The sequence below is a fragment of the Neomonachus schauinslandi genome, chromosome 5, assembly GCF_002201575.2.
Source record: "Neomonachus schauinslandi chromosome 5, ASM220157v2, whole genome shotgun sequence".
In the NCBI taxonomy this organism is placed as follows: Eukaryota; Metazoa; Chordata; class Mammalia; order Carnivora; family Phocidae; genus Neomonachus; species Neomonachus schauinslandi.
Window position 1 is genome coordinate 103,264,651 of NC_058407.1, and position 17,109 is coordinate 103,281,759.

A 17,109-nucleotide genomic window follows, 5' to 3' on the forward strand; every position below is an offset into this window, starting at 1 on the left:
AACAGTCCGGTTGCTCCGTATCTTTGCCAACATTTGTTGTTTTTGATTTTAACCAGTTTTTAATTTTACTGAGTCTAGCATGTATAATGTGGTAACTCACTGTGGTTTTAATTTGCACTTCCCTGATGAGTAGATATATAATGAGTTATGAATATTTTCTCCTGGTGTGTAGCTTGCCTTTCCATTTGATTTTCAGTGTATTTTTGAGAAATGGAAACTTTATTTTGTTGAATTCCAACTTACCAGTTTTTTCTAGTATGTTTCATACTTTTTGTTCCCTGTGTAAGAAATCAGGACCTACCTTAATGTCAAGAAAATTTTCTTCTAGGTGTTCTTTTAGTTTTAGTTTTAGCTTTTTTGCAGTTGGCATTATGATGGGTTTTAATTAGTATTTGTATTGGGTGTGAAGTAGAAGGTCAATGTTCTTTTTTTTTTTCCTTATGAATATCATATATATTCAGTACATTTCTGGACTCTCCCTTATTCCATTGATCTGTATGTCTTATATTTACACAAATACCAGATTGTCTTGAAATTAATAAGTTTTCCAACATGGGTCAGGGGTGTTTTTTTCCATTGTTTTTACTGTTGTAAGTTTGTTGCATTTCCATATAAATTTTAAAACAACATTTCGGCGGGGGGGAGGGAGAAAGAAGCATCCTGCTAGGACAGTAGACATTTTGAGCAACTTTGAATTTCCCTGTCCTTAAATGTGATATATAGGTTTCACCATTTGTTTATCTTCTTTAATTTCAATAATATTTTGTAGTTTTCACTGTGAAAATATTGGACATCTTTTACATTTGCTTCTAAGTAGTTGATATTTTTGATGATACTGTAAATGGAATTACTTTAAAATTTTTATTTTTTGTGTGTATTTATTTATTGAGAGAGAAAGACCCTGGGCACGCGTGTGCACGGTGCGTGAGTTAGAAGGGGCAGAGGAAGAGAAACTTAAAGCATCCTCTGCACTCAGTTCAGAGCCCGACGTGGCACTCATGTCTCCACCCATGAGATCATGACCTGAGCCAAAACAGTTGGTTCGCTTAACCAACTGAGCCACCTAGTGCCCCCCCCCCCAAATTTTTATTTCCTAGTTATTTTTTTTCCTAGTATATGTAAAATGCTGTTGATTTTTGTATTTTCACCATGTTTTATAAAATTTACTTATTTTAGAGAGAGAATGGGGGGAGGGGTAGAGGGAGAGAATCTCAAGCAGACTCCCTACTGAACATGGAGCCCAATGCAGGGCTTGATCTCACCACCCATGAGATTTTTTTTTTTTTTTAAGATTTTATTTATTTGAGATTGAGAGAGAGAGCATGGGCAGGGAGAGGGAGAAGCAGACTCCTGCTGAGCAGGGAGTCTGACATGGGACTCAATCCCAGGACTCTGGCTGGGATCATGACCTGAGCCAGAGGCAGATGCTTAACCTACTGAGCCACCCAGATGCCCATCACTACCCATGAGATCATGACCTGAGCCAAAAGCAAGAGTTGGAAACCTAACCTACTTACCACCCAGGTGCCCCGACCATGTTTTTATAATCTTCCTGTATTCACTTTTTAGTTTTACCGGTTTTGTTGTAGATTCCTGATGATTTTTATGTAGTCTGCAGTTAAAAACAGCTTTGCTTCCTCCACTCCACTCTGTGTCTCTTGTACTTCCTCTTTAGTCTTATTCTACTGGCCAAGACTCAATATATATTCTTTTTTTTTTTTTAAAGATTTTATTTATTTTTTTGACAGAGAGAGACACAGTCAGAGAGGGAACACAAGCAGGGGGAGTGGGAGAGGGAGAAGCAGGCTTCCCACAGAGCAAGGAGCCCGATGCGGGACTCGATCCCAGGACCCCGGGATCATGACCTGAGCCGAAGGCAGATGCTTAACCGACTGAGCCACTCAGGCGCCCCTCAATATATATTCTTTTTTTTTTAAGATTTTATTTATTGGGGCACTTGGGTGGCTCAGCCAGTTAAGTGTCTGCCTTTGGCTCAGGTCATAATCCTGGAGTGCCCGGATTGAGCCCCGCATTGGGCTCCCTGGTGAGCAGAGAGTCTGCTTCTCCCTCTGCGCCTCACTCTGCTCTTTTAAAAAAAAAAATTTTTTTTTATTTATTTGAGAGAGTGAGTGAGAGAGAGCACAAGCTGAGTGAGAAAAAGAGGGAGAGGGAGAAGCAACTCCTTTGCTGAGCAGGGAGCCCGAGATGGGGCTCAATCCAGGACCCTGGGATCATGACCTGAGCCGAAGGCAGACGCCTAACTGACTGAGCCACCCATGTGCCCCTCAATGTATCTTCTTTTAATAATAGGGGGAAAGTACTCAGTCTTTCACCATTAAATATGAAGTGTTTTCTCCTTTGCATATTGCTGAATGTGATTTGCTGATAACTAGTTGAGGATTTTTGTGTGTATGTTCGTGAGGAATAGTGGTCTAGTTTTATTTTCTATGTATCTTTGTCAGATTTTGGTGCAAGGATTGAGAAGTGTTCTCTCCTATTTTCTGAAAGAGTTTGTGTGATTTCTTTCAAATATTTCCTCTAGGGACACTTGGGTGGCTCAGTCAGTTTAGCATCTGCCTTCAGCTCAAGTCATATTCCCAGGGTTCTGGGACCGAGTCCTGCATCTCTTTCTACCTGCCACTCCCCCTGTTTGTGCTCTCTCTCTCTGTCTCAATCTGTCTCTGACAAGTAAAATTAAAATAAAATAAAATAAAATAAAAATATTTCCTTGAAAATTTGGAAGAATTGACCACCGAAAACCTTTGGGTTTGTAATTTTCTTTGTGCCAGCTTTTGATTATTATTGATTCACTTTCTTTAATAGATGAAGTCTATCCAAGTGTTCTATTTCTTAAGTCCTTTTTTGTAAGTTATTTGGCATTTTTCAAGGAATTTGTCTATTTTATCTAAGTTGTAAAATTTATTTCCATAATGCTGTTCATAATATTCTTTTATCCTTTTAATATGTGCAGTGATATCTCCACTTCTCATTCCTGATAGTACAACTTGTTGTTTCTCTCTCCCTCTTTATTCTTTCTACAGGTTTTCTTTTTTTTTTAAAGATTTTATTTATTTATTTGACAGAGATAGACACAGTGAGAGAGGGAACACAAGCAGGGAGAGCGGGAGAGGGAGAAGCAGGCTTCCCGCTGAGCAGGGAGCCTGATGTGGGGCTCAATCCCAGGACTCTGGGATCATGACCTGAGCCGAAGGCAGACGCTTAACGACTAAGCCACCCAGGCGCCCCTCTGCAGGTTTTCAAACATTTATTAAGGAACCAACTTTTTACTGTTTGCTTGTTTTCCACTTTATTGATTCTTGTTTTTACAGTTTTCTTCTATTTACTTTGGCTTTATAGGTTGCTCCTCTTTTTCTTCAGTCACACTACTGTTTTGAGACTTTTTGCCCTTTCAGTTCAGGTATTTAAAGCTGTAACTTTCCTTCTAAGCAGTGCTTGACTGCATCCCACACATTTTGATATACTGTAGTTTCATTATCATTTGAAACATGTTCTTTATTTTCATATTTCTGCCATGATCCTTGGGTTATAAAAGTGTGTTATTTAATTTCTGTATATCTTAATGTTTTGATTCCTAATTTCCATGTGTTCAGATATTCTACTATGAGATTTCAATCTTTTAAGATTATTGAGACTTATTTTATGTCCCAGCATATGGTTTATCATAGTGAACATTTCATATGCACTTGAGAAGAATATACTACAGTTTTTGTGTATAGTATTCTGTAAATGTCAATTAAGTCATGTTGTTGTATTTTTTTTAGATCTGTGTCCTCAGTGGTTCTTATGTCTACTTGGTAATTAGAAAGATGTTAAAAATATTTGCCTATACTTGTGGATTTGTCTGTTTCTCCCTTTACTTCTGTCATTTTTTGTTCCATGAATTTTGAGGTTCTGTTGTTAGATACATATATGTAGCCTTGTTATGTATTCCTGGTGAATTAGCCTTTTGTCTTCCTCACACTACTTTGTTATTAATGTTCATTCTGCCTAATACCTATCATTCTAATTTTCTATCCTTCTATTGTTTGTGTTTTTATATTCAAATAGTATCTTATAGATGATATCCTATAGTTGGTCTTGCTTTTTTTTCACTCAGTCTGATAATTTCTGCCTTTTAGTTGGGCTGTTTAATCCATTTACATTTAATGCAATTGTTGGTAAGATTGATTTTCCACTTGTTCCTCTGGGCTTTTTGTTTTGTTTTGTCAAGTGTACAATTATTGGTTTTTAGTATATTCACAAAACTGTGTAATCATCACCACTGTCTAATTCCATAGCATTTTTATCACTCCCCAAAGACACCTAATACTTGTTTTCACTCCCCATCTCCTCCAACCTCTAATACTGGGCAACACTAATCTGCTAACTATATTTTTTCCTGTTTTAGGTATCTGTTTTTAAGGGTAATCGTTCAATATTTGCCTTTTTGTGTCTGGCTTCTTTGACTTAGCATAATGTTTTCAAGGCTATCTGTGTTGTGGTGTGAATCAACTACTTCATTCCTTTTTATGGCTGGAAAATATTCTCTTATTTAGATAAACATTTTATTTATCCGTAAGTTCATGGACAGTTGGATTGTTTCAGCATTTTGGCTATTGTAAATTATACTGCTATGTATGCACATTTGTGTACATATTTTTGTACGCATGTATATTTTCATTTCTCTTTTTTAAATTTTTTTTTAAGATTTGTTTATTAGAGAGAGAGTGAGGGCGAGCACACAGAGGGAGAGGGAGAAGCAGACTCCCCACTGAGCAGGGAGCCCGATATGGGGCTCGATCCCCGGACCCTGGGATCATGACCCGAGCCGAAGGCAGACACTTAACCGACTGAGCCACCCAGATGCCCTGTTTTCATTTCTCTTAAGTGTATACCTAGAAGTGGAATGGTTGAGTCATATAGTAATTCTGTGTTTAATTTTTTGAGTAGCTTGCCATACTTTTCCATAGTGGCTACACCATTTCACTTTCCCACCAACAGTGTATGGGATTCCAATTTCTCCACATCCTAGTCTTATTATTATCTGTCTTTTAATTTTCGCAGCCCTTGTGGGTGCGAGGTGATAGCTCATTGTGCGTTTGGTTTGTGTTTTCAAATGACTGATGATGTTGAGCATCTTTTCTTGTTCTTTCTGATTTTTGTTCCGCTTTTGGCCCTTAAGTGCTTTCTTTTTGGGTTATTTATGTTAGTACTTTTCTTTATTTCCTCTGTTGGTTTTGTGTTTGTGTGTATTTTAGTGGTTCTAGAGCTAGGAGTATGCATCCTTAAATTATCAGAAGCTATTCAGATTTTTTTTAAAGATCTATTTATTTGAGAGACCGAGAACATGCAAGCAGGGGAAGGTCAGAGGGAAAGGGAGAGAATCTCCAAAAGACTCCCCGCTGAGCGCCCAGCCCCATGCAGGGCTCGATCTCACAACCTTGAGATCATGACCTCAGCCGAAATCGAGAGTCAGCCGCTCAACCAACAGAGCCACCCAGCGCCCCAACTATTCAGAATTCTTCTTGTACCTTTTCACCTCTTAGACCTGACACTTCAGTTTTCCAATTAATACCAATAGTATTTAGGGTCCCGTGTGGCTTCCATTCAAAAAAGTATTTCATCTTTTTAAGGATGATTACATATTGATTTCCAGTTGACTTTTAGTACCTTTCTGTTACCCAAAATAAGCATTCATAAACACCTATAAAATCTATATTATATACATGTTTCTCTGTTAAAAGATATGTTTTATATTTTATTCCTATTTTCCTTTAATTTAAAAATACCCTGATTTTTCAAAACCTCAGTGAGATACCACCTCACACCAGTCAGAATGGCTAAAATTAAGTCAGGAAATGACAGATGTTGGCGAGGATGCGGAGAAAGGCGAACCCTCCTACACTGTTGGTGGGAGTTCAAGCTGGTGCAGCCACTCTGGAAAACAGTTTGGAGGTTCCTCAAAAAGTTGAAAATAAAGCTAACGTACGACCCGGCAATTGCACTACTGGGTATTTACCCCAAAGATACAAATGTGGTGATCTGAAGGGGTACGTGCACCCCGATGTTTATAGCAGCAATGTCCACAATAGCCAAACTGTGGAAAGAGCCAAGATGTCCATCAACAGATGAATGGATAAAGAAGATGTGATATTATATACATACATACATACATACAATGGAATATTATGCAGCCATCAAAAAAAAAAAACCACACACGAAATCTTGCCATTTGCAACCACGTGGATGGAACTAGAGAGTGTTATGCCAAGCGAAATAAGTCAATCAGAGAAAGACAAGTATCATATGATTTTTTTTTTTTTTAAAGATTTTATTTATTCATAAGAAACCGAGAGAGAGAGGCAGAGGGAGAAGCAGGCTCCCCGGTGAGCAGGGAGCCTGATGCGGGGCTCGATCCCACGACCCCGGGATCATGACCTGAGCCGAAGGCAGACGCTTAACCATCTGAGCCACCCAGGCGCCCCAAGTATCATATGATTTATGAGGAATTCTTAATCTCAAGAAACAAACTGAGGGTTGCTGGAGTGGTGGGGGGTGGGTAGGAGGGATGGGCTGGCTGGGTGATAGACACTGGGGAGGGTACATGCTATGGTGAGCGCTGTGAATTGTGTAAGATTGATGAATCACAGACCTGTGCCTCTGAAAGAAATAATACATTATATGTTAAAAAAAAAAAAAAAAGATAGTAGGAAGGGGAAAATGAAGGGGGGAAGTTGGAGGGGGAGACAAACCATGAGAGACTATAGACTCTGAGAAACAAACTGAAGGTTTTAGAGGGGAGGGTGGTGGGGGGATGGGTTAGCCTGGTGATGGTTATTAAGGAGGGCATTTATTGAATGGAGCACTGGGTGTTACACACAAAGAATGAATCATGGAAACACTACATCAAAAACTAATGATGTGATGTATGGTGACTAACATAAGATAATAAAATAAAATTTAAAAAGAATTACCCTGATTTTTAACTGATCCTGGCTTCATACTGATTTTAAGATGTGTTGGGTACAGCAGCCACTATATGGCCCTAGAGAAGAGATGTTATTTAAATTTTTTTGTTCTGGGTCTTTTTATGGTCTTAAACACTTTATCAGATATTCTTATAGAGCTTTTTATTTCTTGCTTCACTTGGAACCAAAATCTTTCTCTCACTTCAGTGCTCATGTACTCATGTGGCCAAACTGTTCAACATATTTCATCTGCTTCACAAATAGTTGGAAGGAATGTAATTTTTTCATTTAGGTCTCCACTGTGCTACCCATGATGACATGTCTAAATTGTTCCCCTGCAAATAGACTATGGATAGCCTTTCATGTCTCAAAGAACCAACACATGCCTCAAAGAACTCAAGAGTCTCTTTTCACTGTGATCATTTAGTATAGGTTGCAGATCAGTTAATTAATACAGGTTACATCGTCAAAGAGTTCTGCCAGCTCCAGCCACCTGAGGCTTGTGTTATCGTACTTTACTGAGGTCATGCCATCCTTGTCAACATTGGTCTCACCTGCAGAAGCATGTACTCTCTGAAGCATATTGCTTGGGTTAAGAAATAGCTAACTTTGGGAGTTTGGAAAGGTGATAATCACATATTCCCTCTCTCTCTCCTTCTCACTCTTTTTTTTTTTTTTTTTAAGATTTTATTTATTTGAGAGAGAGAGAATGAGAGACAGAGAGCATGAGAAGGAGGAAGGTCAGAGGGAGAAGCAGACTCCCTGCTGAGCAGGGAGCCCGATGCCGGACTAGATCCCGGGACTCCAGGATCATGACCTGAGCCGAAGGCAGTCGCTTAACCAACTGAGCCACCCAGGTGCCCTCTCCTTCTCACTCTTTCATGCACAAGTTATGATAAGGAAAAGAAGGGATTTTAGAGCATTTCGAACTTTTCCAGACAGGAAACAAAGTGAAACTGGATGTGTTCAGAACCTTTGGTTAGTTTGATCTTTCTGTTAACCATATTCTGACACATAATTCAGAATAATTTCAGAAAGATGAGGTATTTAAGTCATTAAGAGAGGATTGCACTGAGCTGTATAGATGAGTAAGTCAGGAATGTTCTAGTGGTCTTCAGCAGCATAGTGCCCCTTGCTTCCTTTGAGTAGCAAAATCTGAAAGTGCACACAAAATTGTGTGTGTGCTCATTTTTCAGGGTGAGATAGTATATGGTCTTAATCAGATTCTTAAAGAGCTTTATGTCATATAGAAGATTAAGAACCACCAAGTAGAAAGTGTTAGCCTGATTTTTGGCTTCCTGCAGCCTTTTTGTTTCAAATGCCCTTGGAAGTATTTTTACCCCTTTGAATTTCTGATGTTTAAAGAAAGGGATGTGGATTTATATGAGGAGGTTTATCTCTGTACAATAAAAATGAATTATCTTGAATTCTAAGCCCTCAAGTATCTCTTGGTAAGGTGGTATGGAGATGTCTTAAGAAAACCTTTAGCCAAAGCAATGTAATTGAAACTGAGTAGGATAATAGGGCTATTGGAAAGGAATCTCAAACATGCACTTCTTTGAGACAAGTGGAGGCTTTCAGACAGATTGTAGGCACAAAGAACAACACTGTTTATACACATTCAGTGTTTGCAGGACGGGTATGCTGGGGCTTCCTTTGCTTCACACTGGAATTAGAACTTTCCCTATCCCTAGCCTGGCCCAGCCTCTGTCCTGTCACATCTCCAGTGAAGCTGCCATTCTGAAAGTTATCTCAATATCATAGATTCCATATTTTATTCTTCTGCAGGAAAAACATGCCTTGTTATTTGGGGTATTTGGTGTGCATTAGAAAGTATAGACAGTATGTGGTAAAGGGATTTATTACCAAAGAGCAGTTGTCTTCATACTCCTTGCTACTATTTAAAAATACACCCCATTTTGGGGTGCCTGGGTGGCTCAGTCGTTAAGCATCTGCCTTCGGCTCAGGTCATGATCCCAGGGTCCTGGGATAGAGCCCCACATCAGGCTCCCTGCTCGGCGGGAAGCCTGCTTCTCCCTCTCCCACTCACTCTGCTTATGTTCCCTCTCTTGCTGTGCCTTTCTCTGTCAAATAAATAAATAAAATCTTTTTTAAAAAGTACACCCCATTTTATTTTCAGATTCACCATTGCCACACTATCTGCTTTTTACCGCCAATTTCTTTGCCCAGCTCCTCCCTCCTGAAGGGGCAGCACCAGCTTCACAGGCAATGGAGAGAGGAAGCCAGTCCAAACCCACTAAGGTTCAAGGCAGGTATTCATATGCCAGGGCTCATGCTTTGAATGTGAATGCTGCAGTCAAATCAAATTTGTAAGAGCCTTGATATTCAGAGGTATTATGCTGCATTTTGATAAGCTAACATGTTCACATTTTCCCCAGTTGATGTATCAATAGTAAGGAAGTAGTTTCTTCTCTCTTTGAAAATCAAAATATTTAACTTCTTATTTGCATAAGCCCCTTTGATTTTTTCCATAAATATTTCCTCTGACTTTTTCTACAAATATAACTACCACAGATTGTCATTCAACATGGTACATGCCTCTTTTTAAAATTACATTGACATATAGCTTCTTTAGAGCTCCTTGCTTAGTGAGAAAAAAAAAATTTTAAATCACACAATAGGTGAAATTGTACCCAGATTTGTTAATAATTGAGAGAGGGGGGGGCGCCTGTGTGACTTAGTCAGTTAAGTGTCTGCCTTTGGCTCGGGTCATGTTTCTGGAGTCCTGGGATTGAGCCCAGCATTGGGCTTCCTGCTCAGTTGGGAGTCTGCTTCTCCCTCTCCTTCTGCTCCTCCCCCTGCTCATGCTCTCTCTCTCACTTGCTCACTATCTCAAATGAATAAATAAAATCTTCATTAAAAAAATAGTTGAGAGAAAGAATAACCATCTAACAACTAAACAGCTCTTTATTATATTATATACAAGGCACATTTGGGTACTAATCAAATGAAGTTATAGAATTGCCAAACTAATCAGGAAAAATTTAAGTAACATAGAAAAAATTAATCTTCATGGGGTGCCTGGGTGGCTCAGTCGTTGGGCGTCTGCCTTTGGCTCAGGTCATGATCCCAGGGTCCTAGAATCGAGCCCCGCATCGAGCTCCCTGCTCCACGGAGGCCTGCTTCTCCCTTTCCCACTCCCCCTGCTTGTGTTCCCTCTCTCGCTGTGTCTCTGTCAAATAAATCAAATCTTAAAAAAAAAAAAAAAAACTTCAAAATTTACAGTATTTTTTAACAGGCCTTAAAGTTTATATAACAGTATATAAAATTATAGTTGCATATTGGAGTAGTTCCTTGTAATCTAGACAACATTTTTCAACCTTTAATTCTTAACCTGAAATATAATTAATTAGGCTAGGCAAACATTGAGTTTCTTTTTTCTTTTCCCATCTCAGTTGTGGACCTATCTTTGAACTGCTATCCATTCAAACTATATAGTCTCTTTAATTGTATGAGCAAAGGTAAGACTTGCCTCAGTTTCACAATCTGTACCATTGGTTATTAAAACGTTTATCTGTTCACCAGAATATGCTGTTTGTGGTTTAAAGTAAAACAATCTATCCTGTGAGAAACCCTCTTAACATATTTATCTTCTTTGGAATTTGACAACATTCCATCCAATTAGATAATATAATAACATGAAGCTTCAGTAGGGTTTTTCAGACCCTTTCTATTACTGCTTTTTTATTTCCTGCTTTCTAAGATTTGTCAGCTGTCAAACCATCTGTTTTCTACACTTTTCCCACTCATCCTCTGTATTTTATATTAATGTATTTTGTGTTTGGGGCCATTTGGTTAGGCCTCAGACATTCCACAGCTACCTAGAGGACATCATCAACTACCGCTGGGAGCTTGAAGAAGGGAAGCCCAACCCTCTGAGAGAAGCCAGTTTCCAAGACCTGCCCCTTCGCACTCGTGTGGAAATCCTGCACCGCCTTTGTGATTATCGGCTAGATGCAGACGATGTTTTCGATCTTCTCAAGGTGCTTAACTAGCAAGCCCTTTTCCTAGAGCAACAAAAAAGCCAGTAATCAGGATATAAAATCTGAAGATATTAAGAAAAGCCAGAGTTAATTGACAATAAAAATGTATACAATGACCACTGTAGCCAAAGGAATCCAAGCCATACATTTAGATATAGGACTGTGTGGTTATTTTGGTTTACTTTCTAGTTTGGTTTTGTCTTCCTTTACATAGCTGAGTTGCAGCTGACATAGGAACAGTCAGAGGCACCTATTTATTCTCCCTGTCATCAGCCAAAATTGCAACTAAATTAGCCACTGGATTTTATTCCCCAAGGTCTAAAATTTGATTTAGCATAATAGAAATATTTATTGAGAACTACAAGGACTTAACCAATATGTGAGTGAGGTTCATCCCTACTATATACATACATACACATACATTTCAAAAAATGTGTTGGAGAAGGAGGTTGTAGATATCTTCCCCGTTATTCTACTGTTGTCTGTTTCAGAAATCTATCTCAGAGGGAGGGTGTGGGCTATTGCTTTTCACTCATAGGAAGGTCAGTATCTAATCCTGTTCAGTCAAAAATGATTAAATGTGTTGATGACTTCTCAGTTCAGCCCTCTCATGGACATGGTATAAAATCATTGTGCAATTTAAGCACAGTCTTTGCTGAGAACTCAAGTTCTTGAATAGCAGTGGAAAGGCCAAAATAGGTCAGACCCTGGGGTAAATTGGGAACTGTATTGCTGGATCTCAGCTAGAATAAGAGGTTACTATAGATTATGATGGAGCTACAATAGAGGCTCACGTGGGACATAGCTTTTACAACATTGGATTCTACTCTGTTGTAATTGTCTTTCTTTTTGTGGATGCACACCTAAGTCCAAACCAAATATGTAATATGTTCATCAAAATTCCTTTTTGATTTTTGTTTTGTTGGTGAAATGTGGGCAATTATGGGGATGGGAAGTATTTGAAATATTTCCATATCCTGCTCTTCAAAGAAGGTACCATCTTCCCATTCTCTCTGTGTTTCATATACCCTGATTGAATGCTGCGTAAGATGCTTAGGCATTTTAAAATATGAGGTACATCTGAGTGTAAGTTTTGAATCCTCATTTTAGTTTTCTCCTGTTTTGTTTTGTTTCCTATTTCCCCAAACCTCTTTTCCCTTTTCTTCTACCAAGGGTTTGGATGCAGACAGTCTCCGCGTGGAACCATTGGGTGAAGACAATTCTGGGGCACTCTATTGGTATTTCTATGGAACACGAATGTATAAGGAGGACCCAGTGCAAGGAAAATCCAATGGAGAACTCTCGTTGAGCAGGTATAATCTTTGAGGTTAGGGTTGTGATACTGTACAAAAGTACATCAGAGGGGGTATTTACCCCAAAGATACAAATGTAGTGATCCGAAGGGGTACGTGCACCCCAATGTTCATAGCAGCAATGTCCACAATAGCCAAACTATGGAAAGAGCTAAGATGTCCATCAACAGATGAATGGATAAAGAAGATGTGGTATGTATATACAATGGAATATTCAGCCATCAAAAAAACAAAATCTAGCCATTTACAACGACATGGATGGAACTGGAGGGTATTATGCTAAGCGAAATAAGTCAATCAGAAAAAGACATGTATCATATGATCTCACTTATATGAGGAATTCTTAATCTCAGGAAACAAACTGAGGGTTGCTGGAGTGGTGGGGGGTGGGAGGGATGGGGTGGTTGGGTGATAGACATTGGGGAGGGTATGTGCTATGGTGAGTGCTGTGAATTATGTAAGACTGTTAAATCACAGACCTGTATCTCTGAAACAAATAATACATTATATGTTAAAAAAAGAAGAAGAAGAAGATAGTAGGAAGGGAAAAATGAAGGGGGGGGATATCGGAGGGGAAGACGAACCATGAGAGACTATGGACTCTGAGAAACAAACTGAGGGTTCTAGAGGGGAGGGGGGGTGGGTTAGCCTGGTGATGGGTATTAAAGAGGGCATGTATTGGGCGCCTGGGTGGCTCAGTCGGTTAAGCATCTGCCTTTGGCTCATGTCATGATCCCAGGGTCTTGGGATCGAGGCCCACATCAGGCTCCCTGCTCTGCGGGGAAGCCTGTTTCTTCCTCTCCCACTCCCCCGCTTGTGTTCCCTTTCTTGCTGTGTCTCTCTCTGTCAAATAAATAAATAAAATCCTAAAAAAAAAAAAAAAAAAAAGAGGGCACGTATTGAATGGAGCACTGGGTGTTATATGCAAACAATGAATCGTGGAACACGACATCAGAAACTAATGATGTAATGTATGGTGATAACATAACATAATAAAATTTTAAAAAAAGAAATATAGAAAAATCTTATGCCAACAACAACAACAAAAATACATCAGAGGGCGCCTGGGTGGCTCAGTTGCTTAAGCATCTGCCTTTGGCTCAAGTCATGATCCCAGGGTCTTGGGATCAAGTCTCACATCAGGCTCCATGCTCTGCAGGGAGTTGCTTCTCCCTCTACCCCTCCTCCCACTCGTTCTCTTAGTTTCTCTCTCAGTCTCTTTCTCTCTCAAATAAATAAATAAAACCTTTAAAAAATTTTAAATATACATCACAATTTTGCAGCACAAATTTTTTTTCTTACGAAGGAATTAGGTATAACAGCATGCCTGTCAAGAGTTGGCCAGGAGTTATTTCATACAAAAATAAAAAAGAATTCATAATACAGCCTCTGCTATCAGAGTGGTGAAAGATCTGTTGCTTGGAGATGAGGTGCTTGATTTGAGGTGCCTGGGGAGTCATTCTGCCCTTACCACGGACCACTGTGTACAGCATGTCGCCAGCAGTGCAGTCACTCCCGGCGGCACTTGTTCTTTTGTAATCAGTTCTTGAGGACTCCTTTTTTCTACTAGAATTAATGATCTGCTGCATCAGTATAGGACCAGAAGGACCTTAAAGAAGGCCCGAAATGGGCACCTTCCTGAGGAGGAGACCTTGTTTCCATGCTGTCCCAGGATGATGCTGCCATCTTATTTTATTTAGGCTTCATTATTGCTGGGAGCACTGTTAACTATTAGGGAAGTGTTAGTCCATACTCAGATTTTAACACTGTAAAGTGTAAGTTTTCCTTGGTTGCCCATGCTAATAAGGGAAGACAGGGAGTCATCCTGCTCTTTCCCTGTGACCACTGCATTTAATCCTTTTTCGTGAACTCATGACCAGAAAAACTGTAGTTATTAATTTAAAAAGCATATGTAACACATCAATTCTGTTACAGAACATTTTGATTTAATATACTATTTCTTAGGGAGAGTGAAGGACAAAAAAATGTCTCCGCTGTTCCTGGGAAAACAGGAAAAAGAAGAGGAAGACCCCCAAAACGGAAGAAAGTACAGGAGGAGATTATAGTGAGGTAAGACATTCGTGTTGGTCTGTGCCAGTCATAAACCCGCATGCTTAGAAGGGACCTTAATTTAATTTCACTTGTACTTTCATCCCTGCTTGTGCCATGGGAAGGATATGGGACTTAGATTATAGAGACTTGGGTCTCAATCCTCATGAAATTACCAAATGTGCTAGGGAAGTCCTATCTGCATGACCTACCCTCTCTAAGCCTATTCTTTTATTAGACAATAAGCATACCAATAATAATAAGGATTAGGTTGAACAGGATAATGAATGTGATAGTGTAACAGACTGAAAACTGTTATGACCCACACAAAGTGCTCAATATGTTTATACCACACATTTTCTTCATAGGAGTGTAGAGCAAGTTAATCCTGATTAACCCTAATAATCAGCATTTTAATAGGATTATATATCACATATAATTTTAGGAATTAATTCTTTCCCTATAAGCAGATTTTAGTAGCAGATATGCTTTATTGTATTTAGAATTTAGAATACAATTTCCTACAATAAAGAACAGGTAAGATCTTAAACAGTTTTATACTCTATTTTATATTTAACTTTAGCAAGGAAAAAGATTCTATTATATTTGGGAAATTTTATTTTATACATAATGCATGATCTTTTAGGAAATTCTACCACGTGAATCTTAATACAAGAATTTTGAAAATCTGGCATATACTGTGTAAATACACTTCCTGGAAGTTAGGTCATATTCTTAATATTTCTAGTAACAGAGAACAAACCACTTCTTCCCTCTAAATTGTAGAACTACTAAATCTAAATGCTTGAGGTAGGCCAGATTTCTTCTTGTTGCTTATTAACTACTAAGAAGTATTGGTTTCTAGGAATCAGATTATAAATAAATTAGTCAGGATTTTATTTTTTTTTTAACCTAAGACTCAGTGTTTCACTTAACTTTCCAGAAATTTGACTACAGAGTATAGCTTTCCTACTATCCATTTTGTGAGAAATGTCCTGTAATCATGTTCTGTACACATGACATCTGTTGCAGGATTTTGTTAGCAATCTACATTTTTCTTATAGATTCAGAAAGCTGTTTTAGGTTTACCTGTCTCCATTTCCCTGTTAAGTACTAACAATTAAGGTGCCTCAGCATTGGGAATATAGAATCATTTTAAGCATATGTGGACTTGTACTACCCTCTACTGGTGATTTTATCCTGTAGAGCTCTGTATCCAGTACAGTATTTATGTATTTTTTAATTAAATAAAACTTAAAATTCAGTTCCTCAGTCATACCAACCTTACTTCAAGTACTTAGTAGCGACAAGTGGCTCGTGGCTGCCATGTTGTACGGCGACAGTACAGGACATTTTCATTCTCACAGAACGTTCTACGGAACAGTACTGCTATAGATAATTGAGAACAGACAGAAGTCCGCAGAGAATGACCTACATGATTCAGAGATACAGACAACAGTGATACTTAACACTGTTGTACTCAACACTTTCGTAATTTATAATTTAATCTTCAGCATCCCTGTGAGGTAGGCATTATTTATAGCCCATTTTACAGGAAATTTCATTAACTTTCCAAGGTCACATGGTAAGAGGCAAGCCAAGGCTGACATTAGAGCCTGTGTTCTTAACCACTGCCTTAGAGGAGGTTAAATTAAATATGCCTTCGCTTCAGTATAGCCCTGATCAGGGAGGAGGACATCCCTATATAGAATCCCTTTAGTTTGGGGGGGGGGGTCGGTATTTAACTGTTAACACTTAACTCCTCTGTTTGATTTCTAAAAAGCTGTTTTAAAACCTAGTATTTTCCTGTTATATAGGATGTTACCATTACATTGGGTTCCTATATTATCATATTTCCCCTTCTGTACCAACACACCTACATTCTGGTCTTCCTTTACTCAGTAGAGTAACTTTGTCCCCTTGAAACAAACACACTCCTTGTATTACATTAATTTGGTCTAACTTTTGGGGGAAGCACAGAACAATTTTGGACATGTCTTTGTTTTAATTGGTGCCTCCTTCTCCTGTCTTTCAGTGAAAAGCAGGAAGAAAACTCCTTGGCATCTGAACCACAGACAAGAAATGGTAATGACTTTTGTTGGAGTTTGGAAAAGATTAAGTAAACATGATTGATTTATATTATGATGGCAACTCACTTTTCAGAGTCCTGCAGAGCAGTTAAGATGAATGCAATATAGGGCACCTGGGTGGCTCAGTTGTTAAGCGTCTGCCTTTGGCTCAGGTCATGATCTCAGGGTCCTGGGATCGAGTCCCACGTTGGGCTCCCTCCTCCGCAGGAAGCCTGCTTCTCCCTCTGCCTGCCAATCCCCTTGCTTGTGCTCACACTCTCTCTTTCTCTGACAAATAAATAAATAAAATGTTAAAAAAAAAAAAAAAATGAATACAATATAACCTCGTTAGCCTCGGTGCCCTTCTTCAGTTCTCTCTTTGTCACACTTCATCTGTACCCATTTCTCCATCTCATTGATAACTGGAGATCCTACCTTGTGCCCTCTAACCATGGCACAGTAGGATGGGCACCAAACACTTGGATGAATGAGCAGCTTCTCAAAGAGCTATCTTCTTAATGTAAAATGCTGTGTAAGGGAGTGTATTGGTTTCCTAACCTAGATTTCAGTTCTTTAATCCAAATTGCATAAAACTGGCAGAGGGGGTAGTATCACTTTACAGTATGTCAACATAAATGAGATAAGGAATACTCTGCAGAAGCTCAAATCAAAACCATTTGAATAAAAATAAGTGTATTTAAGCATT

General features: G+C 38.9%; 1 protein-coding gene across 1 annotated transcript in view; it reads left to right on the forward strand.

Moving 5' to 3' along the window:
• Positions 1-17,109, forward strand: part of LOC110580898 (cat eye syndrome critical region protein 2) — a 172,537-nt gene that overhangs the window by 118,804 nt on the left and 36,624 nt on the right. Inside the window, 4 exon segments of the mRNA XM_021690584.2 lie at positions 10,789-10,972; positions 12,146-12,285; positions 14,251-14,355; positions 16,370-16,419. Coding sequence (XP_021546259.2) covers positions 10,789-10,972; positions 12,146-12,285; positions 14,251-14,355; positions 16,370-16,419 — 479 coding nt within the window.